A 27,292-nucleotide genomic window follows, 5' to 3' on the forward strand; every position below is an offset into this window, starting at 1 on the left:
TTTTCAACGTTGATTGAGGAACTTGTGACGCTGCCACGTGCATGCACGACTCCAAATTAATAAACAAAAACTGGAAAACGGGAAAAGAGTCAAAAGACCACGTCACAGTCAAAAACTGCTTCAAAGATTCCTTCCCTTAATTTGTTTCTTTCTCTTTTCTTTTTATTTCTTTCTCATTCTCCTTTCCTAATTTCCTTTTTTTCTTTTCCCAAATAAAGTAAAAAAAGATGTGAGGTCTTTCTAGTTCTTGTATATGGAGCTCCGCCGAAATGGAGAAAAAGGGAATGTCCATCAATTTTGTTAAGGGTGTGCATTTCTTACCGAAAATGCGGTATCGTACTGGTTTAACTAGATAATTGACCGTATCATTTTACGTGGACTGAATTAAGATTGTGAAAATAACAAACTATTATAACTTGATTGAATTAGATATTTCCCAAATCGGATAAAACCAAACCGCACCGGTTTAAAATAAATTATTATTTTTATTATATATTTAACAATAACATGATAATATAATAATATACCAATATCCTAATAGTAACATAACATTATCTATGAGACTCTAAGCCGCAAGATTGCCAAGATTTATTCTAAATTGACTAAATTATATCTCTTTTTACCGCTTCGTTTTTCTTTCTCTTTTTACTTTTATCTCGTAGTATATTTCAAGACTTAAGAGACATTATTATGTAGTATTGTTTAAAGATTTGTGCATTCAAACGTGTTAGTATTTTAGTTTATAATATTATTCAGAGATTTGATGATTTTATTTATTTCAATTTGATATGTGGAAACAAATGGTTTATTCGAAACCGCATTGAAAATGTGGTTTACCGGATAAACGGTTTGACCAATACTAGATTTGGTTTGCAAAATGATCAAACGGTTTAAAGTGAGTTAGATTAGATTTTGCCTCCAACCCGCACCGCACCGAGCACACCCCTAAATTCTGTTATGTATTATTGATCGTTGAATTTAGAATATGTTAATTTCTAATTTTTGTAATTTCGTTGTTGGCGAAAATTATCTTAGATTTTTTCACTCTGATTTTGGAGTATACCAATAGTTGGTTAAAATGTCAGGAATGTATGAGTAAAATAAAAGTTACAGCTGATGAACTACCGTCTAACTACAAAAGCTAGATCTCATCATAGGCATAACTAGAAGGATGCATAAGACATCATCAAAGGGCTTAAGTAAAAGCATCATTGTGTTAGGCATGATTGGAGTTAATCTATGGCGTGAGACAACATAATCGATGATTATTGAGTGCACTTGCCTAACACCAATCAGTAGAGAGGTACCAACTTTTTAAATTATTTTTCTTTCAAAAATACCAACGTTATAGATTTATTATTTTTGTTCATTCGACTTTGACGATTAATTCAAATAGACAGAGACATTAATAATATAACAAATCAGACATGAAATTTGTCGACTTATATATCATGTGAGGAATGTTATTTTCGAATAAGTTCAAAGAAAATTCATTTCGAAAATGACTTCATCGAGGTTCACCTTTCTCATTGCGTTATAATTTGTGGTACGTAACAGAGTTCGATAAAGAGTAAGCAGATGGCGTAAGTATCTTGAAAGAAACGACTGAGAAGCCAAGACAGTGAGGCTTACGGCGGGAAAAAGAAAGAAAAAGAAGACAAGCCAAAGCAATCAAAGCCCTCCTCTGCAAAGCAACCTCTATCTAGCTCCTCTCTTTCTTCTTCTTCTCTCTGTTCCTAAATAAAACCAGAAGACGAATCTCACTCTCTCTCTAGTTTCTCTCACAGATACTTCAAAAGGGTGAGAGGGAAATTCGATCTCCGAGCACCCCAACCTAGCTAGTAGCTACTGGTCGATCACTATCTACATTACCGTATTTCAGATTTGCTCCACACTTTCATTATCAGGTATTAATCCTTCGAATCTTGGATAGTCTCGACTAGCTTTAATTTGTGCTATCCTTTTCCATATGCTGCTTTTCTTTCTTTCCCAGCTATACTGTCATTGCTTCAGGTTCCAATCAATCTTTTCTGTGTGTTGGAGATGTCAAATCTGGTTGTTTTGATTACTGCATTGTCTAATTATTTGCGCATTTCGGATAGAAAATTAGAAAGCGTATCATATTTCTTAGATGATTACGAAACCGTAAATGTGATATTTTTAATACTGACCATGATCCCTTTAGTTGGTGAGAAATCAAATGAGGTTTGTTCCTGTCCTGCTCAACGTAGGATCGATCGAAAGAGTCAAGTAATTCTCTTTTCTGTTGTCTTCTGGGTTGAGTGTGATGGAGTCAAATATCAAGTTTGCTAAATTACCAAATCGTTGACGGCATACTCGTCTTGCAATAAACAGTGGAGGTCAGTGGAAGATATTCAGGCTTCGCATTAGAAGAAAGGATATGATCTCCAGCTTATTTATATTCTCATAATATTAGAGAGAAATGAAAAGTGAATAAGTAGTACAACAATTCAAGGAAGTTTTGGATTCCTTTCTGCTTCATCAAAAACTCAAAAGCATATAGAACTACTCGTGGGTCCAAAGTCGTCAAAATATCGACGCCAATAACAAAAGGCTCTCCTGAGGGGCTCCTCCCCAACCTCAAGTAGAGACTATATATGCTTATGCTGCAATTAACGGCTCTGATACTAGCTAAGATCTAGATAATATTCATCAAATAGGAATGAGAATATTGATGCTGGTCTATCCATCATCAACTATTTATCGTGCATGGCACGATTGTGATTGTGTTTGTCATGCCCACCCAACTCAAAAAAGGAAGCATAATGCCACACACCATTCACTATGTTTGATTGAGTGTGTTCATGTAACTATCTTGTCCACAAGTTTGACCATCATCAACAGGGTATTTAAACTTTGATTACATTTTTGGGCTAGTATATTATTCAGCCCAAAATTGAGGCTAAAATAACTGACTGTAATATTGCAGGGGGAGAAGAGAAACTGACAGAAACAGAAAGGAAGTGGTTGTTACTATTGGTTTTTGATGAAGAAGAGAACCTGAAGATTGAATGAATGAGTAGACAAAATGGAGAGTGCTGCTCCAACAGGCAACTACGAGAGGAGCAATACGTTCAAGGTTGATACATGGTTTAGCCAATTCCGGAATGGCTCGAATCCATGGATGGCCAGATATGTCTATGGTCTTATGTTTCTGCTAGCAAATCTTCTGGCATGGGCTGTCCGGGATTACGGAAACAGCGTATTGATCGATATGAACAGTAAGTAAAGATGTATGTAAACTAAGTTCTCTGTTGATGAAAGCATGGATAGTTTATGAGGAATGTTAAGGCTTGCTTTGTTGTGAATACAGGGTTGAAAGGATGTGATGGTGCACATGACTGTTTGGCTACAGAAGGTGTTCTTCGTGTCAGCTTGGGATGCTTTGTATCCTTCTCTTTGTTATATATGACAGAGTATAAACATCTTCATAGTTTTATGTATTCTGTGTGTCAATAGTTCAAATGTGAAGCCTTAACACATGATGATCAGTTGTTCTATTTCTCAATGTATCTTTCAACCGCGGGTGCTTCGAAGTTGAATGAGTCCAGAGATACTTGGCAATCTGGATGGTGGTCTGCTAAGATTTTCTTGTGGATTGCTTTCATTATAATCCCCTTTTTGCTTCCTTCGGCTATTATAAAGCTCTATGGTTAGTGCCAAACTGCCAATTAGTCCGATTTTTAAAGCATATCATGAACTATTGGTGTCTGAATTCATTTCATTTATGCCTCTGATGCAACTCTTTTTGCAGGGGTGGTTGCACATTTTGGCGCTGGGTACCATTCCATCTTACTATCTTTATTTCATTGCAGACACCAAGATCTGTTGGATTTATTATAACAAGTTTAAGTATTTTATTTTTCAGGGTATTTCTTCTGATTCAACTAATAAGCATAATTAGTTTCATTACATGGGTGAACGATTGCTGTCAGTCTTCAAAATCAGAAAGATGGTAAGAATTTTCTCAAATCACCAACTCATCCTTCTGTCACATAATAAGTTTCATGACTGTTATCAGTGTTATGTACTTCTTGATTAACTAGGTGAAGTTCTATATGTTTTTGATGAAACGTTGTAAAAGATTGAGAGGTCTCAATGAAAAAGTTATGTACTTTATATTTCAGTTTTGAGACACTAAAACAAATGTAATGTAGACACTATAACGATATTTCATGACTTGTATTTTGTGCCTAATTTGGTTTTTGCTGCAGCCAAATTCATTCAATGCTTATTGCAACAGCTGCATATGTTGTAAGCTTAGTCGGGATCATAATGATGTACATATGGTATTCACCAGAACCATCTTGCTTCATCAACATTTTCTTCATTACCTGGACATTGGTACTACTGCAACTCATGACGAGCGTATCTCTCCACCCAAAAGTATGTTCTGCTTACAACTTTCCCATTTAGTTCATATAAGTTTTACTGCTGTCTGCCTGCTAATTGCCCCTTTTCGTTTTCTTTTTGGATCAATTACCCATCTGAAACAGGTGAATGCTGGTTTCTTGACTCCAGGGCTCATGGGGCTCTACATAGTATTTATCTGTTGGTTTGCCATAAGAAGGTACGGGTACAATCTCTTTGTATTGTGCTCAAAGTTGGTTTATGACATTTGGTTCCTTCGTAGTTGTGAGGCCTCCACTTAAACAAGACTTCAAATTGCAAACCGAGCATTTAGAAAATGCGATACATTTGTGAGTTTAGTTTTGACATGTTAATCTGTTATCATGCAGTGAGCCAGTAGCAGGAAACCTTTGCAACAAGAAGGCTGAGGCATCACAGCATAGGGATTGGCTCACCATCATTGTAATACTCCAAGTCTTTTAGTATCCTTTATCCTCAATGATGATATTAGATCTTCACCTGAAGCAAATTAAAACACTCGTGTTCATGTATAATGTCCACTGTTTGCAAAATATGGGTTCGTCAACTTGTATCGCGAAAAATTCATGCTTTATATATCATCTCACACAAGAATGTGACAACGCTTCGCTTGTTTGCAGAGCTTTGTAATTGGTGTGCTTGCAATGGTTATAGCAACATTCTCAACGGGTATAGACTCTAAATGCTTTCAGGTCTGCTTTACTGCCTTAACAACTTTTTCAGTTCATCATGGATAGTTCCTTTGAAATGTATCCTTGACAATGACAGACACTGCAGTTCAAGAAGGACGAGACTGAATCGGAGGATGATGTACCCTACGGTTATGGCTTCTTCCATTTCGTTTTCGCCACAGGAGCAATGTACTTTGCAATGCTGTTGATCGGTTGGAATACTAATCACTCCATGAAAAAGTACGTATCAATCGGTAGATGAATGTAAATCGATTGATGCCTTTTAGTGCATGTGTTGTTGCAGTAATGCACCGAAGTAGACACCTTGTGTTTATGCCTAAATGTGTTCGATCTTTTTCTTATTCTCAATAAGTCACTCACTTCTGCAGGTGGACAATTGATGTGGGATGGACTAGCACTTGGGTCAGAATTGTGAACGAGTGGATCGCTGTCTGTGTGTATTGTAAGTAGAACAAACAAACCAATAGAAAGCAGCTCTGTTGTTTTTAGATGGTGTTATATATATATTTGGTAGTTGTTGCAAGAAATTGAAGTACTTGGGAAACTTCTATGTTGCAGTGTGGATGCTGGTTGCTCCAATTATTTGGAAGAGTAGACAAACAGCTGAATCCATCGTATAAATTCGAAGACATTATGTGGTTGTACATACGCGACTCGAGTCTTGGCCTGAGAGGAAGAACTACTGTCATGCTCAAGATAGCAGCCATTGATGCCATGCATGAGCCACACCCCTGCCAGCCGCACTAGACTGATGAACTGACTAATTCCTCCAGCAATTCAAGCCTCTAGGACTTGAGAGGGTTTAGAGCGCAAAAGAGCAGACAAGTCGACCAATACTAAAGCTTTTCTCCTTGTTACAATACCTGAAGTGCATACACATATCACATCAATATCGAATACGTTGTACAATATTTTGGATCCAGTAATTTCATGTAGACACTGCTTTTTACACTATTTACAGATTTTGTTTTGTAAATACTGTAGGCTAGGCCCATTCTGCAACGCTTCTTAGTCCAAAAATGTACGCTAGGCCCAAAAGTCCGACCCCAAAATTATAAAAACCGTTGAGGGAGCACCAGATTGGTTCAGGCCTTTTCAGTGTAGTTTGTAGTACTAGAATTTTGTTGTTTGGTTCACCTTTGATTTGTTGTTCGGAATAATACGTTTTGTAACATCTTTTCACTTCGATTTCGGTTTGTTGCTTGTGCTTTATGTTCGGAGATTGATCTATTTGTTTGTGGGTTTCTAGAATAATTAGGATTCAGCTAGAGTATAAATAATCACTCAGGCTTCCTCGTTGAATGACAACATGACCATGATCTGGTTTTGTAGAGTGATATGACAGTTTCGCATAACCAGTACATATGGGCGATTTGTGTTATAAAAAGCAGTGATATATTACATATATATAATTTAATAAGTTGAATTATAAATAATCAGAAATAAAGAACACGAAAAGAAATTCAACAAAAATACCGAACGATTTGTGATGGAAGAAATAGTCGAGACGTGTGTGATACCACACTGTCCTTAAGACGTTTACGCCTCCTCTACCGGTGCAAGGATGTTTGGCGCTTGTCTCCCAGGATATAACGACTAAATAATTCTAGAAAGTTGCACTACTAACTAGAACCCTCAACGAACTCGAAAGGTACCTCTATCTATCACCAGAGAAGAACTAAGAACTTTGAGAGTGGGAGAGAAATGTGTTTCGAATGGGATTATCTTACAATGAAAGGATGGTGGCTATTTATACTGTGAGGATTTGCAATCAGCAATTAATAAGATGGCTGTTATAGAAATCAAAAAATTATAACATATATGAGTTACATATGTTACAAACATTGATTTCAATTCTGTTATAATTCTCCATAACACACAATAACTCAGTTGTTACAAAAGAAGAATTTGAACAGTCAAGAGAATTTGAAAAGTCAAAACCGAATTTTCGAAAATGCAAAAAGAATCTGCGTTCCGACCCTCAATTTGGTGTTGCATTCGTGTCCGCAGGTCGCACGGGCATACATGAGTTTCCCTTGCGACCTAGGATTTGCACCCCCCCTGCGCGTGCGCGAGAGGGTATAAGGGGGCTTGCACACTTTACAATCCATACACAATGGATTTTATATAAAGTCTTTTCAACACTTCTCTTTTCCAATGTGGGACAAATACCTATCCCTCATTCTAAGTAGCCATCTTTGAGTGACAATTTCTTATTCACTCACAAACCAAATTACACAAAGAAACATATGATCTTGTAGCCCTCATTATGGAGAACTCAAATCTATGTTCATCTTTGATTAATTATAAGTTTAACTTAATTTAATTAATCAATTAAAATTTGGTTTTAAATGGTTTTTCCAACCATTTTTCCAACAATTCCCCACATGAATGAAATTGGCCACCAAAGACTCGATAGAATTTGGTGATAGATTTCTACGGTTGAAACCTGCATAAGATAAGTAGGTTTGACCCTTTGAACATTCCCTTATAAAAGTATGCTTACTTTACTAACTAAATAGTAGACGCGATGTCTTTGAACTATTCGTCATTTTTGTAAATGATAACATACTTTACACATGAGTCTCCCTCGTACACTTCGGTTCTCATTTTTGTGCCCATTTTGGCCATGGAACACACGTCTGGTTCTGCAAGTAGTTTGATAAGAGTTATGCCCTCATTAACTCCCCTAGAAGCGGCCCCACTTCTCTCTTGCATATGTGATCTCTTAATTAAGAGTAACCCGCATTACTCTGCTCGATTTCTCGACGCATAAGAATCATTAAAAGTTTTAACTTAACCTCATCCTTTACGGGTATCACTGGTTTTTATCTTAGGAATGGACTTGGGGAACTCCCCACAGTGATCCGAACTAATCTTTATAGTTTGGTTTTCCCTTTTGAACCTAGATCTTGGGATCTCCATTCAGCTAGGTTGGGTATCCACTGTAGTGATTTTTTTATTTCCAATGAGCTTTAGTCCCATTCCCTTCGATGATTTTTCAACTAACTCTCTGTTTAACCCTTTAGTTAAAGGATCAGCAATATTATCCTTAGACTTTACATAGTCTATAGAGATAACTCCAGTTGAGAGTAGTTGTCTAATGGTATTATGTCTTCGACGAATGTGTCTAGACTTACCATTATACATCTTACTCTGTGCCCTGCTAATTGCAGATTGACTATCACAATGTATACTAATCGCAGGCACAAGTTTTGTCAATCTAGGAATGTCTTCTATGAACTGGCGTAGCCATTCTGCTTCCTCCCCACATTTGTCTAGTACTACAAACTCAGACTCCATTGTGGATCTAGTTATAACTGTTTGTTTTGAGGACTTCCAGGACACGGCTGCACCCCCTAGCGTAAATACATATCCGCTAGTAGACTTTGAGTCTTTCATGTCAGATATCCAGTTCGCATTAGTGAACCCTTCTATAACAGCTGGGTATGATGTGTAGTGCAACCCGTAGGTACGAGTATACCTTAGGTATTTGAGTACTCTTCCAATCGCTTGCCAATGCATAGCTCCAGGATTACTCGTGTACCTACGGGTGATTAGAATTCAACATGTCTTTAGTAGACTTGATCATCTTATCGTGGCTCCCACCGATAAGCATATCATCCACATACAGACATAAAATGATATATCCATTTTCAGTGTATTTGATATATACACACTTATCACCTTCATTTATTCTAAATCCACTGGTGATCATGGCATTATCAAATTTCTCATGCCATTGTTTTTGGTGCTTGTTTTAAGCCATATAATGACTTAACCAATCTGCACACCTTCTTACTCTGAGAAGGAGCAGAAAAACCTTCTGGTTGTTCCATGTAGATTTCTTCTTCTACATCTTCATTTAGGAAAGCCGTCTTTATATCCATTTGGTGTACTTCAAGTTTGTGCAACGCTGCACTTGCAAGTACCATCCGTATGAATGTTATTCTCGTCACAGGAGAATAAGTGTCAAAATAAACCAAACCCTCATTTTGCCTATAGCCTTTAATAACAAGTCTAGCCTTGTACTTGTCTATTGACCCATCAACTTTTAATTTCGTTTTGAAAATCCACTTGGAAGTCAAAGGCTTACATCCAGGTGACAAATCCACTAATTCCCAAGTGTGATTTTGCATGATGGAGTCAACCTCACTTTTGATTGCTTCTTTCCATAGAGGACCATTAATAGAGCTAACTGCCTCTTTGAAGGTACGGGGATCACTTTCAACCATATATGACAAGAAGTCAGGTCCATAGGACTTTGCGGTCCTTGCCCTTTTACTTCGTCTAGGTTCAACCTCAGACTCAGATTCGGACTTCGACTCCGATTCTTGATCCTGAGCATCATCAGTTTCGGCTCGGTTGTCTTCACGTGCCCATTTAGAAGAATTAAATTCCTCTCTAGACTTTCATGGAAATACATTTTCAAAGAAAGATGCATTTCTCGATTCCATTATCGTATCCTTATGAATTTCAGGAATATTCGAATCGTGGGCTAAGAATCGATAAGCCGAACTGTTATGTGCATATCCAATAAAGATGCAATCACTGTTTTAGGCCAATTCTTCACCTTTTTAGGTTTATGAATTTTCACTTTTGCTAAACATCCCCATACTTTTAAGTATTTGTAGGATGGTTTTCTCCCTTTCCATAACTCATATGGAGTTTTTCTCTTCTTTCCTTTTGGGCACCTTATTTAAAAGGTAATTTGCCGTGAGAATCGCGTCTCCCCACATGTTGGGTGGCATCTCAAAACTGAGTAGCATAACATTCATCATATCCTTTAGAGTATGATTTTTGTGTTTTGCTACACCATTTGATTGTGGTGAGTATGGAGCAGTCCTTTGATGTATAATCCCATTCTGAGCACAAGTCTCAGCAAATGGCGATTTATACTCACCCCCTCGGTCACTTCTTAGTGCCTTAATTTTCTTGTTGAGTTGGTTCTCAACCTTTTTATAGAGAATGAACTTCTCTATGGCCTCACTTTTGCATTTTAGCAAATACACATAGCAATATTTCGTGCTATCATCTATGAAGGTAATAAAGTATTTATTATTCCCTCTAGATACCGTTGATTTTAAATCACACACATCTGTATGAATCAGATCAAGGGATTCATTGTTTCTTTCAATACTTTGGAAGATGATCTAATCAGTTTTGTCTCTACACAAGTTCACACTTGTGCATGTTAATTGACATATATTATATTCTTCACTACCATAAATTAGGAAGACTCATATATGTGTAATAACTAGTTTTTGACAATAAACAATCCACCACCCATGGCTCTATGTCAATTTCAGATAAAACACATTTGTCAACACAGAGTTTTATACTCATAAAACCCTTAAGAACATACATCAATTTATTCGATAATTTCAGTTATGTTCTACAGATCAATCAAAAAACTTGGCTTGGTCATACCATAGCTCTAGGTCATTTAGTCCCCAGTCATAATCACTGACTTTTTCCATGCTATCATCTGATATCATACAACAGAGGTTCATGTCTGCAACCTCCTGAGTGACGGCTTCAATCAGGTTTGCCTCTCTTTTTTTGTTCCTCTTTGGTTTGTTGCAGTCCACAGACTTGTGACCAGTCTTGTCACAGTTGTAGCACTTGCCTTCAAACCTTGGCTTCTTGGAGATGCCTCCTTTCGGCCCCAGTTTGGACCCATGATACTTGCCTTTCTTATTTTTGGAACCTTGACCATGTTCCATCATGTTTGCCTTGGCAGAGACATCATTGATCCATGCTTTCTTTTTGGATCCTCGGTTGTCTTCCTCAATGCGAAGTCTAACCTCTAGATCCTCCATGGTCATTTTCTTTCGCTTGTGCTTCAAATAATTCTTGAAGTCATTCCAAGCAGGTGGTAACTTTTCAATAGCACATGCCACTTGAAAACTTTCACCTAGTTGCATTCCTTCAGCGTGAATCTCATGCAGGATTAGCTGAATCTCAGAGAATTGACTCATCACAGTTTTGGAATCCACCATTTTATAATCAAGGAAACGGCCCACGATAAACTTCTTGGCGCCGGCATCCTCGGTTTTATATTTTTTCTCCAAGGATTCCCATAGCTCCTTTGCCGTTCCCATGCTAATGTACACATTGTACAATGAGTCGGCTAGACCATTCATGATATAATTCCTACATAAGTAGTCAGAATTATTCCATGCATTCACAACAGCAATCTTTGCTTGAATCGCCATGGTCATCTTCCTTTAACTCAGGAGCATTCTCCGTCAAAAATCTTGCAAGATTCAGAGTGGTCAGATAAAACATCATCTTTTGTTGCCACCTCTTGAAATGCAAACCGTTGAACTTCTCAAGTTTTTCCCCATGGGATACTGAGACAGGTACAACGGGAGCAATAGGCACAGTTGGCACCAAAGGTCCCTTTCCATTTCCAGAATTTTCTCCGTTAGTCATTTTTAGAAACTGAAACACACACACAAGGTGTAAGTTTACTTGAAAAAATTCAGATAAATATCGAATACAAATTATATAAGCAATATCAAAGTAAACGTCTTAAGATTGTTATAAAAAACAGTGATATATTGCATATATATAATTTAATATGCTGAATTATAAATAATCAGAAATGAAGAACACGAAAAGAAATTCAACAAAAATACCGAACGATTTGTGATGGAAGAAATAGTCGAGACATGTGTGATACCACACTGTCCTTAAGACGTTTACGCCTCCTTTACCGGTGCAAGGATGTTTGGCGCTTGTCTCCCAGGATATAACGACTAAACAATTCTAGAAAGTTGCACTACTAACTAGAACCCTCAACGAACTCGAAAGGTACCTATATCTATCACCAAAGAAGAACTAAGAACTTTGAGAGTGGGAGAGAAATGTGTTTCGAATGGGATTATCTTACAATGAAAGGATGGTGGCTATTTATACTGTGAGGATTTGCAATCAGCAATTAATAAGATGACTGTTATAGAAATCAAAAAATCATAACATATATGAGTTACATATGTTACAAACATTGATTTCAATTCTGTTATAATTCTCCATAACACACAATAACTCAGTTGTTACAAAAGAAGAATTTGAACAGTCAAGAGAATTTGAAAAGTCAAAACCGAATTTTTGAAAATGCAAAAAGAATCTGCGTTCCGACCCTCAATTCGGTGTTGCATTCGTGTCCGCAGGTCGCACGGGCATACACGAGTTTCCCTTGCGACCTAGGATTTGCACCCCTGCGCATGCGCGAGAGGGTATAAAGGAGCTTACACACTTTACAATCCATACAGAATGGATTCTATATAAAGTCTTTTCAACACTTCTCTTTTCCAATGTGGGACAAATACCTATCCCTCATTCTAAGTAGCCATCTTTGAGTGACAATTTCTTATTCACCCACAAACCAAATTACACAAAGAAACATATGATCTTGTAGCCCTCATTATGGAGAACTCAAATCTATGTTCATCTTTAATTAATTATAAGTTTAACTTAATTTAATTAATCAATTAAAATTTGGTTTTAAATGGTTTTTCCAACCATTTTTCCAACAATTTGGTTGTATAAATCTTGTTGGTTTTCCTTTAATGTCAGTTGAGAATGTAGATACAGTAGGATTGGAAACCGGTTTTGTCGGATTTGATGTTAGTTACGTATTGTGATGATGCATCAGGTTTAGATCTGCTTGAAGATGCCAGACCAGAGCAAGTATAAGGCCATTGAGGATAAGGAGCAGCGTCTTGTGTTTACTGACCATGCACGTAAACGCCTCTACACTTTGGACATTGTTCAGTACCTGAACAAGAATCTTGAACTTATGAGGAATGATAGAGTTGATGATGTGGATTATGTAGCAAAAGCTACTGAGCTGGACTTTGTTCGTCGTAATATTGGAAGTGGTTGGGTTCCTGTTGTGCTTTCCTGCAACAGCTTCTTGATGTGCAGGTTAGATTCTGGGTTTCATTTGATCAAACCCTGCAACCAAGGAATGGAAGAAAGTGCCAAAGACACCACTAACAAACATGTCTTTTTCTTGGGAGCTATATGGGTTTGGATATGATGAGTCCACTAGTCAATACAAGGTGGTTGAAGGGAAGGGCAACACCGATGGATTTGTGAAGTGTCTATACTTCCTTGACTGATTCTTGGTGAAAGATCGAGACTCTATTTCCCTACAAACAAACTCGTGTTTGTAGGAAGGATGTGATGTTGCTAAATGGGGCTGTTCATTGGTTGGTCAAGCGAGATGACTCCTTAGCAGGCACGGATGCAGAGGTGGGCTGACGTTTGCTGCAGCCCACTCTAATTTTTCAAAAAAAAAAAACTCAAATTTTACATGTTAGAGCATAAGAAAAAAAAAGATAAGAAAAAAAAAAGTTGAAAGTCAAGACTCTTTCTCTCATTCACCGCTCCATCACTCCATGACTCCGCTCACTCTCATCTACCGCTCTCTCTCATCTCAGTCCTCTTCAATTCTTTGTCATTCTAAAACTCTAATCACTCTATTTGAAAAATCCTCATCCATAATCCTATTGATTAAGCAATCTCAGGTATATATCGATTAATTCGTATCTATTTCTCATATTAGTTTTTTGGATTTATTTGCTATGTTTTTCTAGGTTTTTCTATCAACACAAAGTACGTATGTAATTCATTTAACTTGAATCTCAGTTTTCTATCTTGTTCCAATAGGCGTAAACTATTATTTTCATGTTGAAATTATCATTGCTCTATTACGAAGTCTTTAAAAAAAAATTTGGACTTCGCCCAAATTTAACACACCCTATTATTAAATCATGGATCCGTCCCTGCGAGTCCTTAGTAATTATATCTGATTATATCTTTCCCTTTAGCAGAGGAAACCAGAATGAAATAATGTGTGATATCGAGTGGAGATCCACATTTTAGTCCAAGACTCCCTTACTCCATATTCCTTCATGACCCAAAACGCGTTAGACACTGGTTGATGTTACACACAGCGAGTTTCTGAATGCTCCTAGTCGAATCCACCAAGGAGCAGGGGTATTGGGTGGAACTGCAATCTCTCTGACCTCCTCCTCTGCTAAAAGGAAAGATATAATCACCAATTCTCCATCTGCATGCTTCTTCACCAACCAATGAACGAATGTGGAGATATGTATGGAATGGCTAGATTCTAGAGAAACAAGCTGCGTCGTTTATGTATCATTTGGAAGCTTGGCCAATCTAGATACGGAGCAGATAGAGCCATAGAGGAGCTGGCATGTGGACTAAGAGAAATGAACGACAACTTCATGTGGGATGTTAGAGAATCAGAAATTGGAAAACATCCTGGTAATTTCATGGAGGAGACATCAGGGAAGAGTTTGGTTGTGAGCTGGTGCCCTCAGCTGCAAGTTTTGGCTCACAGATCTGTGCGATGCTTTGTTACACATTGCGGATGGAATTCGGTTCTCGAAGCATTGAGCTTCGGAGTACCGATAGTGACAATGCCACATTGGGCTGATCAAGCAACCAATGCTAAATTTGTTGCGGATGTGTGGAAAGTAGGAGTCAGAGTGAAGAAGAATGAGAAGGGTATTACTACAAAAGAAGAAGTAACAAAGTGTATCACACAAGTTATGGAAGAAGAGAAAGGGATGAAGATGAGAAAAGCTTCATTAAGGTGGAAGGAACTAGCTAAAGAGGCAGTCAATGAAGGGGGAAGTTCAGATAATTATAAGAACATTGAAGAATTTGTAGCAGAAGTTAAGCAAATTTGTTACTCCATCTGTTATATATTAATAATTACGAGATATTGATCAGCTCCTCTTCATACATAAACACGTATCACTCTCAGTTCACTCTCAATGCCAAAAGTGAAAAATATAGTATATGTATGTATGTACGTACAACTTCGTGATGAATCCAGTTGCATGGAATTCTTACTACAAATGATTTGAGGGAAAATGATCATCATCAGTAAAATAATAACTACTTAAGGAATACCGTATATTTATGCACTAAATTGAGGAAAGAAATCACAACCAGTAAAGACTTCCATGTAATTAGGTGTCTAGTCGTCTAGATACAGCTATAATCTTTCCTCATTGTATAAGCAGTCTGTTTTACCTTAGCTAACCCTTTAATCGTGGATCTAAATTGATAGCCATTGTATATGCTGTAAACTATTCTGATGTAAATCAAGATTTTAGTCTTCTTCTTCAATATCAAAACCCTTTACACTAGAATAGACAAGAGAAAGAGCAAGGCCCAAACAAATAATTAATCCGACCCACTCATCTGCGGATTGAATGGGGAATTTAGATTACAACTGATACAACAGATTGGAAGGCCGGGTTTCAGGCCCCTTATTTATATGTATAAACTATAAAGTGAGCAACTATTGTGATGGACTAGAATCCTCTCCTAAATCTGGCCATTTAATACAACTGAACGGCTGAGATTTTTTCGTTAGGCAATATTAGGAGAGGGGCATTCGGAGAGGATCCCACTCCTATTGTGATCGACAAGGTAGCTATAGATGTAAAACACAGTAGAAAAGTGAATATCCAAATTATAAAACAGCCACGAGAAACATTTGGTTCTAAACTAGATACTTAATTACATCTTCTTTGATCATCCTTATCATTGACTTATATATTTCTAGCTTCTTGCCTTCATTAAATACAAAACTCCCAGTACTATTCCGATGGAGTTCAATAATAGACGTTCGTACGTACACCGAGGTATATAATATATGAAAAATTCTTAGATGATGGGGACTTCTCTGTGACTATAGGGCAACACAATCAAAATCCACCGTTTTATTGTTCAGTTCTCAATATGTCTTCACTTTAACAATTTTTATATCCAAAATACCCCCTGTTGTGTTCATGTCATATCCACGGCCACGTGGTACGCTCATCCCAGAGCAGAATTTCTCAAAATATATTGGTAAAGAGCTCCAATTTTATTCACACATGAAGCATGCATGCGAAGTTGTTCTGTCACCAATGTATATCATAATGATTGAGGGTCACAGCATACACATGCACAAATTAAGCTAGATTTTAGTCGACGACAATAATCTCTCCTCCGATCTGTCCTTATTTTCTGTATAGACATGTCGATCACTCTCAGTCATAGTCATACCCTCAAATAATATTACATCGATCAGAAATGAACGTAAGATTCGTTTTAGTCGATAAATCTTCAGCTAGACATTTGGAAAAAAGAAGCACGTTTCTCTTACTTAGATCAATGTATCCCTTTCGCGGTCATCTGGATTTTCTTGTATATGTTATCAAAAATTGATTAGTTTCTGGGTATGAAGTAAACATCTCAGCTAGAGAGACTAAATTAACAAGAATTCGAAGCTTTCTAATTAGGATACATCCTTCTAGTAATTTTTCAATCTCAGCAAGATGATCGAAGTATAAATAAACTTAAACAAGCATCGTACGTAACATGTAATTATTATTAACTAATTAACGGCTCCATGGTTTTAGGCGGGGCACAAAAATCAGTAATCTTGTTCAAGCAGTTGAAATTAGTGATTAGTGTTGAAAATATACATCCCGCATGGGAAAATTAGGTCTAGCACGTAAAATGTTTGGGTCATTCCATTCATTGCTAATTGGTTTTGGATGTGAACTTCATATCACTTTATCATGGTATAACAGTTGAAGAATCAAATTTGCCGACCACTTTTTTGACCACCCTCATGCACACCCACTTAGATAAAAACCGCGTGTCTTTTTTACATACTATAATTATATCATAATTAACTCTTAAATTTCTTAAATTAATTATTGATTTATTTTTACAATGTGTTATTAATTTATATAGATAACTATGGTTATACCATAGTTAATCTAAGACGCATGACTTTCATATAGGTGGGTGAACATGAGGGTGATAAAAAAAAGGTGGTCGGCAAATTTACTTCCGTAGAGTAGGTTACTTACATTCACGTGTGAATTCCAAATAGCCACACAGACTCCACGTCACCCAAAATGTTGTCTACGTGTATGGTTTGAAAATTCGTCACACGTGCGGGGGCGTGTTGAGAATATACATCCCACAGGGGAAAATTTGACATAACTGTTTGGGCCTAAAATAATACTCTTGTATTATCTACTCTTTAGGCTCGTTGACCGGTTATTTGGGGAAAATCTATCACATAGCAAGATTACCTGCCGTATTGGAATAGATTTCGGGGACTAATGCTGCATAGAATCTGAGTTGAATAAGGAAGGTGAATCCAAATCAACTAGGAGGTTCTCAAGACTTGATTCGCAAGAAAAAACAATTTGTGTTCTCTATATAAAGGGGTCGAATGTGCAGAATAACACAAACAACGTCAAACAAACTATCACGCAACCGCATAGTCAAGTCTCTTCACAGAGCAAAAGTCCGATTAGCTTCGGCAACCAAGTCTCCCATCGGAGCGGAGCTATCCAGATGTACGCCTCGCGCTGCATGTAGCAAACACGTCCGATTAACCTCGGCAACTAGAGTCAAGTCCATCGAGTCGCTAGCCTAGCTTCTAGCAAACACAAAAAGTCTGCACTAGTCAGCAATTTCCTACAGCGAGAGAGTCCCGCTATCAACGATACATTATAAGCTCTGCTTTTCCCCAAGCGGTCTAAAATAAGATCGGCCATCTACTTGAGGTGGAGTGAAAGGTACCTAGCAACTCCGGTTGTGTATAGGTCATTTGAACTTCAACGGTTTATCAGCAACTGCGGAGCAATCGTTTGAGAAGAAGACAGTATGTGAGCGCAATCATCGTCAACAAAGCAAGAATTGTACCTAACTCAAAGGTACTGGCACGCCAACAACAACAGAGAACGAAGGTTAGAACCGCCTAGGGTTCGACACCGGGGCTTGCTGATTGTTCTCTGAGGAAGATCTTTTTTCCCAGCTCGAACAATAACTTGTGGGTTTATATATATAGTTTCCTTCAAGAGCGGAGCTCCACTTTTAAATTAAAGTGCGGAGATCCTTATTTGACTAGTTTTTCGGTCATTTTTCCACATTTTCACCATTCATTAGTTATATATGTATGTGTATATCATCCATACAAAATTTTACCTAATTTTCTAATCGTTAAAGTATCGAAACACTATTAAATCTATGAAAGTTGCGCACTGAATTTTTCCTGTAAAATATAGAATATATGGAATTATCATGTCAACGAAAAAAAACAAAAGTATACAACTAGAACAATGAAAGAAGATAACACAACTTGATAATATATAATCTAGAAGCCGATCGAGAAGATGTGGACATGTAGTTGCGTTCTAAACTGCTTCCACTAGCATATATACGTACTTTTTTGCATTCGGTTCAAAGCCACAATTTATTGATGCATGTTACATATGGCTCGGCTGGCCGGGCATGCATCCTCCTTATGATTAGTATACTCATGAGATTGTATGCAAATATCTATTACCACATACTGAAACCTGAAAGAAATTAATTGCAAGAGCGTGGACGGCAGGTGGCAGGCCGGTTGCCGATTATCGGAATTGTGTACGGTTGATCGATAAATTGATTTGGATTCCACTCAAGTCTAAACGTACAATGTTAAGATTACGTCATAGGATATATATTTGTACTGTAAATAGATGCGACTCGTGAGAATAATTAAACAACACTCCCCCACCAGACATTTCTAAAAGGCCGGAAACTTAATGCAACAAATTAATTGAGATATCCTATTCAATAAATAAATAAATAAATAATAATTGAAATATCTTGTTATTCGATCTCTTTCCTGATAGAACAACAATTAGTATTAAAGAGTGGCTAGCGCTAGCTTGGGTATAAATCTTGTGCGTGTGAGGATGGATCCATCATATCTACAACAAATATAGGGTAATTCTAAGCCACAGATTCGGTGCATTTTGAAAGAAAAATGGCAGATCCATTGGCAATCATACCAGTTGACACTTGACACCAAATGGGATGATCACTGTTTAATTAAGTTTGTGTGGGTTTTGATCATCCTCCGATATAAGCTATTTGATCTAAATTATTTTCGAGGTATTAACTGTATATAGTCTAATCTAGTGTGAAGGAGGTCGTCCTAACTCATTCGAATCATCCATCGTTGTACAGTTGTACTATTTATTATTTATCTCTGTTTTAGTTACCGTAGATCGGGATGCAAATCCAACTGCTAATCAAACATGTTGACCGAAACAAACTACCAATCAACGACCACTTAATTAAGCACCATACTTGCATGCCCTAGCCCAGCTATCTTTCTGCTCATTTTATCGCAAGTGGACACTCATTTACTTCCATGTTAGCTTCACATCTTCTATATATAATGTAACAGATCGAGTGACGATTCCTCCTCAAACTCGAGCAAATAATTAAGCGAATTGAGAGCGTGCAATAGCTACTGCAAGTTCAGGATGAAAATGGAGAGGGAATCGCTGCAAATGGGTACTACTCATGCTCCTCCTCAAACCCCTCAAAGCAGAAGTAGTACAAGTGCTCATGTGCTAGTGTTCCCTTATCCATTTCAGGGCCACATTTGCCCGATGGTTGAATTCTCCAAACGCCTAGCCTCAAAGGGTATCAGGGTCACCGTCGTGATCACAACCATTTCTGCAGCCACCATGTCCGTGAAGCAGTTTCTAGCAACTCAACCCAAAAACAAGACCAATTTCAGGGTGAAAATCATTTCTGATGGCTCCGAACACCTTCAAAAGTCGGAAAACAAAGACGAAGTTTTCAATAGGGTAGCTACGCAGAACTTATCCAATCTCATCGCCGACATCAACAACAGGAGAGATCATACCTCAGACAATGACAGTAGTGATGAAGACGAGGATGACTACCCACTCAAGTGCGTGATTTACCACTCAGCCATGCCATGGTCCGGACCGGCCAATCTTGAGTTCTCATCCATTCCACTACCCAAAAAATAAGAACTACAAATTATCAATACTAATTTATCAATAATGTAAACGTAAAAGAGTACTTAGCGCAGAAATAAATTAGAAGATCATGCATGTTAACGACCAGTTGCATCTAATTAATTTTGCATTATGAATTAGTGAATTAGATAACCTAGCTAGTTACCTCCTCTTCCAACTCATGAAAAGTGCAAATGAAGATCCATTTTAGTGTTCCTATATATATTGGAGTATTGGTCGAGCGCAAGTTCATGGTAAGCTGGATAGGACTCAACATCACGGATAAATGAAGGTAGATCAGCGAAACCTAATGGTGGCATGCGTGGAGGGCAGTGATAGTGTTGTAGTGGATCGATCATTTTCTGAGGGAATCTTTAGTGCTCCTTTAAGGAAGTGGTGGTAGATGGCTACGACCGAACACGAGTTTGTGAAGAATGGAGCTCCATCTATGCCGTGTTGTCGCGCTATATCCAAAGCCCATGGGATACCGGCCGAGTGGTACACCAAGATCTTCAGTTCTGGCCAGCTGGTGCTGGCTTCATCATCACCATTATCTTCATGAGGAGTACTAGTATCATTCTTCTTGTTCTGGATTCTGGTGATAAGATCGGATAAAGTCTTTTTAGTCACCCTTGTGAAACGTTCGGTGGTTTCGTCAATGGATTCAGGTGTGCGAACAACTTCAGAGCCGTCCGAGACTAGTTCGAGATCGAAGCCGAAAGAGCTTAGTTGTTCGGGTGCTTCTTGGAAGAACTGGTGCATGGCAGAGAGGACGATAGTGACTACGGTGACCTTGAGACCCTTGGACGAGGCGCTTGGCGAATTGAACCATTGGGTTCATGTGACCCTGCACAGGAAAAGGGGAATACCAGGACGTGGCTTTGAGGTTGAGATTGAGCCCTAGCTGCTACACCATTATGTTTACTAGTTTCATTGTCTTCTCCATGTCCATCAAATTAACAAGGCAAGAATGGATCGCAAATTCAGAGTTGAAGAAAATTATGCATCTCTCTAGCTCGAACTGATAGATGTGCAAGTAGTATAGAAATAACACGAAGCGGTTTGGATTGAAACACGTAGACGTACAACCCGTATAATTAATTAACTTACTAATTATAATAGGGTTTGATCGGTAGATTTGGGTTGACAGTTGGATAGCCTCGAGGCAAGACAAATCCGATGATAAATCAAATTTTGTCCGACGAAGCCGGCTATAAGCGTGTAGCTACTTAAATTGGCCTTTCTTATCGAACGTTGCTCACTACTGGGCCACTGATAGAACTCACCACGTACTATCGGACGCAATAGTGGGAACAGAGTCACAACTCAAATCAATGTGAAATTCCAGAAATCTAAGATACGTTATTTTCATGGCTGATGATCACTATCATGTATCAAGCTGCTACGTACTGTCAGCTGAAAGTGATCGTTGATCACTACTGCATGTGAAGCTATGAAGATTTTTGACATCATTGCTTATGTTTACAAATTACAAGTGCGGCTAGAGGTGCATATGTAAGCATTTGCCTTAATTATTTGGATTGTTATTTTTGGATTTTGATTCTTTTGCTTCTCGCAGCATTAAAAGTGCGCAAGTCGTTTTCTACTTTTCATATACGTACATCGATCATAGTTCAGTATAATTAAAATATATATATATATATATATGTGATTTTTTTGTGACAAGCAAGTCACTTGATTATAAAATTCATTACATACTCATTCGCTGTTAATCCTGTTATCGTGTAATAGATAAGAAGTTTTAAATCGAAACTCAAAATCAGTACATAATATAAGTCTATTTTTTAAAAACTATCATCGAATGATAACAAAAAAACCCTTATTTTATAATTTATTGAAACATAACAATAGACTAACCACCAAATTTAAATTGTTCCCGGCCCTAAGATAAACCGGGGCATAATTTAAACCACAAGCTATGGGCCCAACAATCCCACACCATCAGACCCCATGACAAAATCCCCGCCTAAACCAGGATCTAGAACTCGCTCTTGTGCCACCGATCCACACCAAAGCCAGCCCATGCCGCCAATACGATCTGGATAAACCGCCGTCGACTGAGAGCTGAGGAGAAGTCGCCACCGTCGCTCTTTTCTCACGTAGGGGAAAACCCTAGAAGAGAGAGAGAGAAAAGAGTCGACTTTCATTCCTTTCCTCTGGTATGGTGTTCGATCTTGTGATTGACCAAAAAAGAAAAATCTTATCAAAGACGTGATTACAGACCACAATACGTAAGCAATAATTGATATTTGTGAATCATAGCCAGAAATGTTTGATTATACTACATCATGTCATGGTAATGATGGTATACATGACACAATACACTGATCCGATCAACAGTTGAAACAAATCAAACGCTGGTCAACTTGGATACAAATTCATCAATGTTCTTATCCGATGTGCCACCCTCACTCACTGCCTCAATAGCAAGCTCCCTCCACTTCTTAGCATTTCTTTTCATTTCAATCCCCATCTCCCCCATCACCTCCCTAACGCACTGCTCAACCTCTTCTCTTCCAACCAATCCACTGGTCTCATCAACCTTCACTCTAACCCCAACCTTCCAAAGACTCTCGATCAATTTGGAATTGGTAGGCTGGTCGGTCCACTGCGGCATTACAACCATCGGCACTCCCGAGCTCAATGCTTCAATCGTCGAATTCCACCCGCCGTGCGTGAAAAAACACCCTATTGCTTTGTGTGACAACACTTCGAGCTGAGGGCTCCAATTCACTAACAAGCCCTTTTCCGCCGTCTCTTCTTTCAACTTGTCCGGAAGTTTTTCCTCTTCCGAAGCCCTGACTACCCACAAGAAGTGAAAGTTGGTTGCCTTCAACCCTAAGGCAAGTTCCTTCATTTGCTTGTCACTTAGACTGGCCATACTACCAAAGGCTACGTACACGACGGAGCCTGGTGGCTTTGTATTGAGCCAATCGGTGCAGAATGAGTCTATCTCGAAGAGAGAAAACCCATAGCCTTTGTCGTCTTCGATGCTATTGTCCAAGTATGCAGATGGAATTGTTGGTCCTATTGTCAACATTGGACAAACTTGAGACATCGAATCCACCACCTGCACAGATATGTATCATACTCGTATGATCAGCAAACTAAACCGACTATTTAATCAAGTATCATTTCGTGAAAAACTTAGTAACTCACCTCTTCCTCTAACTTGTAGAAAGTGTTGGCGAAAATGAAATCAGCTTTTTCGATATGAGAGAACTGATTCAACACCAACTCCGAGTAAGCTGGATATGAGCCCGGGACAGAAAAGAAGGACGGCATATCTTGAGGCTCAAGAATATGCAGTCCGAGAGGAAGATTATTGGGAACAGAAGCTGGACTCCAAATTATTCCATGATGATGCTCAAGATAGTAAGTGTAATTAACGGTGCAGCTTTGAGAAAAGAAGGCAGCAGCGACCAGACCATATTGTTTGGCTACATCCAACGCCCAAGGCAAGAAGGGGTCATAAATTATGCATTCAATAGGGTTTGGGGTTGCCTTGTGCCTTGTAATGATCTCGGCTACGGATTGGTAGCCAACATCTTGTAACCGGGATAAGTAGGCGGCGATGCTCTCAGCTAGGGGAAAGCCACCGTCATCATATCCATCGGATATGGTCTCAAGTTGGACGGAGCCTGCTGATTTGGGTAGGTTCAGTGAGTTGGCGATGAAAATGGTGTTGGCTAGGGTCACTTTGAGGCCCTTAGAGGAGGCTAGGCGTTTGGAGAATTGGAGTAGAGGGTTTATGTGGCCTTGAGCGGGATAAGGAATCGCTAAAACGTGAGCTCTGTAGCCATTTCTTGTCATCGCCTCTCTTTCTCTGGCTCTATGCTCTTGTTGTAGCTACTTTCTATTGATGGAGAATATATATATATATATACTTGCCAATATTGGACTGAGATAAATGATCGAGCTGCAATGCAATGAGACGTATTCAAATCTGAGACGACTGACTAGCTCACTGGTAGGCCGTCTGTGTGTGTCTATCGACCTGGACTAGGGAAGTGAAAGCTGTCATCATTTTCCCGAGAAATTCTTGTGTGCGTCAAACATACACGTGGTGCGACCCTCCACTCACATAGTGACACATATTAATTTATTTCCACCTCAACATTACTAGAAAAGAGACGTTAAGCTCAGTGATGATCTTTGATCTCCTCAAGTTCAAACTGTTAGCTCAATTTTTTTATTTATACAATTGTTAACTCAATAATTTATTGATTTATAGACATATTATATTATTTAGTTGTAATAATTAACTTTTGTGTTAAGTGTTCATATTACATATGTCTCCTATAAATGTATGATCTCAACTTGCATGAATCACAATTATCTATTATATTTGATTTGGTATCAGAACAGATCAAAAAGGGGTTGCTATTTCCTTTTTTTTTTTAAGTAAAACCTCATTGTTAGGATTTTCTTATCTCAAATCAGTGTTGTGTACATCTGGCGTTTGTGTTTTGTGAGAATTTGTTAAAGGTCTCGGTATTGCTGTGTGAAGTTCGTCAATGTTCTCCGAGCAGGTCGTCCGACATCTGTGTCTCAAGCCGTCGTTGAGGCCCGTAGTCGAAACCTCCGGATCGTTCGGCTCCTTTCTCAAAAGCTTCCAGGCTGTCGAGCAAGCACCGTTGTGCAGACGTCGTCGTCCCCTTAGAAGAAATCAATCCGACATGGCAGCAGCCTTCAACGACCCGATTCCAATATTCCGACCCGATTTCAATGTTCAACCAGCTTTTAGTGCATTTATACCGCCAATGCAGATTCACATATTTTCTCCCTTTTAGTGCAAGTGCACCGATACTGCATGTTCACCTGTTTTCTCCATGTCTGTGCAAGTACACCGATAGTGCAGGTTCACATGAAACAGGTTGTTATCGTTATTTTCCGTTACATCACCACTGATCTGTTGATTTTTTTTACAATGGGTTCTAGAACAAAAGAAAGTTTTGAGGCCAATGATGTTCAGAAGTTTGAAGTATCTGTCAAGAATTCTGAAAGTAGTTCATTTTGGGGGGGGGGCAAACTCAATGGAACCAATTTCCGTAAATTGAAAAGAATTATGACAGCTCATCTCAGAGGAATGCACAAGATGAGGCATGTAACTGAGGTAACTAAAGCCCCTAGTGAAGATGATGATGATGCATACACTAAATGGGAAGATGATGATGGTCTTGTAATGTCTATATTATACAAAGTTATGAATGAGGATATAGTTGACTTGGTGTGGAGGCATGTGACACTGCGCATGCAATATGGAAGACTTTAGAAGACCTCTATACTAATGAATCTGATTTCATACAGGTTCATGAGTTAATATGCACCGCTTCAGCAATACAACAGAATGGGTAACCGGTGGCACAATATTTCACCAAGCTTAAGAATATTTGGGCTGAGATTGATGTGAAACGTCCTTGCAAGATCAAGAATTAGGAGGATATTCCGATATTGTTTGGTACTAAAAGAAAAAGGAGCTTGAACAAGTTCACCATTTCTTGAGAGGTCTTGATGCAAAGCATAACAGTGCTAAAGGAGAGCTGCTCAGAATGATAGAACCCCCTAGCCTAACCACAACTTTCACATATATCCGTAAGGATGAGTCTCAACAAGAAAGCCTTAATTAGACACAAGTTGAAGTTTCTAGCCTTACTGTTCAGGCAAGATCTCTAGCACCACTCCTTCAGCAATCAAATTCAGTTCCACTTCATAAGCAAGGACTATCACCAGGCTTTAGGAATCAGCCCCGTCCTCCTTGCTCTTATTGCAATAATACTGGCCATGCTTGTGAGACTTGTTGGAAGTTGTATCCGCATCTTAGGCCTAAAAGGCCTAATTATCATCATAAGGAAAATGCAGCCATTCAGTTGGTCAAAGAACCAAATATCTATGGTATGGTCGGACATAATCATCATACAGCCAGAGGAACAACACCCACAACATCAATAACTGGTTGTGGTAAGATTGGTATGACTTTAAATATTTCTAGTTTTGTTGGTACTGATACATCGATTATCAATTATGATGCTTCAGATCATATAACTTATGACAAATCTTATTTTACCCTATTATCCTATTCACCAGTACCCTATGTTACTAATGTTAATGGTGAGGCATTCCCTGTGTTAGGAAAAGGGTGATCGGTTCGATTACTCGACATTAATATTAACCATGTAAGCATCGTTAGTAGTATAAAGCAAGAGAGTATCTCTCACAAATCGGGGATCCATCCAGGGCAAAGAATCACAAACATTTAACAACGAATTCATAAGAGATATAAAGATTTGATATAGGATCGGATCAAATACTAAACTAATATATACATGTGATCAACCAACCAACACATAAGCAATCATCAATCAAATAACATAAGAACAAAGGAAACGAAATCTACTCTCATTTAAGTTTATGATGTTGGGTTCATTATACATCCTAGAATCGGTTATGCAGTTAAGTTCCTCCCAAGGTTCCTAACTCAATGACACTTTAACACATTCGACTTTAGCCTCAGCCTCATTCGAAATCTAACATACTAACCCATCATGCAACCTCAGTCACATAAAGAAATTAACATATTCAAAGACACAAGTCTAACCGAACCTATGCAATAATTGGTGAAGATGACAAAGAACAAATAATTAATCAACTCCCAAGTATCAAAATCGTTTATGACTTTGGATTATTACACATGCAACATCAACTTCCGGGTATCAATCACACATAAGTAAGAACACACCGAAAATCCTTTAAATAAATAAACAGAAATTCATGGCATAAAAACCTAAAATCATTGAATAAAAATCGAAAACTTAATTCATCATGTCATTCGAAAGTTACAAATATCTCATAGACAAGAATAAAAATAATTTTAACAAAATCTAAACATAAATCATCCAAGAACAAGAACATAAAAACCTAAAAACTAAACATGAAAATCATAGACTTACACTCTATAATTCTCCTCCCAAGTTCCTTACAAAGGTAACACGAAATCTTCAAGAGTATGGTATCCTAGGCTTCTAATCTTTAGACATAAAATATGGTGAAAAGTGATGAATTCGGATTCTATGGTTCTTGGTAAATGAAAGTGTTTGGGCAGAGCTTTGGCTATACTTGTGTACAAGGTTGATCATTCTTTTATGTGGAAATGAGGTGCTATATATAGAGGAAAATACTCAAGAGAGGCTGGTCACAAAATCCACAAAGTTGGAACCAAATTGGTTTAGGTTTTCTAGATTTTCTCAATGCGGCAGAGCTGACATTTGTGTCTTGTTGTCGTCA

The 27,292-nt window shown here is 38.2% G+C and overlaps 3 protein-coding genes and 1 pseudogene across 4 annotated transcripts; 2 read left to right on the forward strand and 2 right to left on the reverse strand.

Annotated features, from left to right (window-relative positions):
• Positions 1-1,542: 1,542 nt before the first annotated feature.
• LOC126786246 (uncharacterized) lies at positions 1,543-6,115 on the forward strand. 2 transcript variants are annotated; one of them, XM_050512016.1, is made up of 13 exons: positions 1,543-1,907; positions 2,951-3,242; positions 3,335-3,408; positions 3,514-3,673; positions 3,776-3,800; positions 3,890-3,976; positions 4,236-4,407; positions 4,518-4,591; positions 4,761-4,833; positions 5,031-5,102; positions 5,179-5,321; positions 5,471-5,544; positions 5,661-6,115. In XM_050512016.1, the coding sequence occupies exons 2-13, from the start codon at positions 3,050-3,052 to the stop codon at positions 5,720-5,722; spliced, it is 1,209 nt and encodes a 402-aa protein (XP_050367973.1). In that variant the 5' UTR covers positions 1,543-1,907; positions 2,951-3,049; the 3' UTR covers positions 5,723-6,115. The 2 variants fall into 2 exon arrangements, with proteins under 2 accessions (XP_050367973.1, XP_050367981.1); XM_050512024.1 differs by having other exon boundaries at positions 1,544-1,907; positions 5,188-5,321.
• A 6,668-nt stretch (positions 6,116-12,783) lies between these two features.
• Positions 12,784-14,872, forward strand: LOC126793342 (mogroside IE synthase-like). The gene is made up of 2 exons (XM_050519836.1): positions 12,784-13,037; positions 14,302-14,872. Exons 1-2 carry the CDS (start codon positions 12,784-12,786, stop codon positions 14,870-14,872), a joined length of 825 nt encoding a protein of 274 aa, XP_050375793.1.
• A 5,041-nt stretch (positions 14,873-19,913) lies between these two features.
• Positions 19,914-20,819, reverse strand: LOC126793360 (mogroside IE synthase-like; annotated as a pseudogene).
• Positions 20,820-22,240: 1,421 nt separating this feature from the next.
• On the reverse strand, positions 22,241-23,851 carry LOC126786057 (UDP-glycosyltransferase 74F2-like). Its single transcript, XM_050511763.1, has 2 exons — positions 23,168-23,851; positions 22,241-23,078 (listed from the first exon to the last, which is right to left on the reverse strand). Exons 1-2 carry the CDS (start codon positions 23,819-23,821, stop codon positions 22,359-22,361), a joined length of 1,374 nt encoding a protein of 457 aa, XP_050367720.1. The 5' UTR covers positions 23,822-23,851; the 3' UTR covers positions 22,241-22,358.
• Positions 23,852-27,292: the final 3,441 nt, after the last annotated feature.

The sequence above is a fragment of the Argentina anserina genome, chromosome 1 (genome assembly GCF_933775445.1).
Source record: "Argentina anserina chromosome 1, drPotAnse1.1, whole genome shotgun sequence".
In the NCBI taxonomy this organism is placed as follows: Eukaryota; Viridiplantae; Streptophyta; class Magnoliopsida; order Rosales; family Rosaceae; genus Argentina; species Argentina anserina.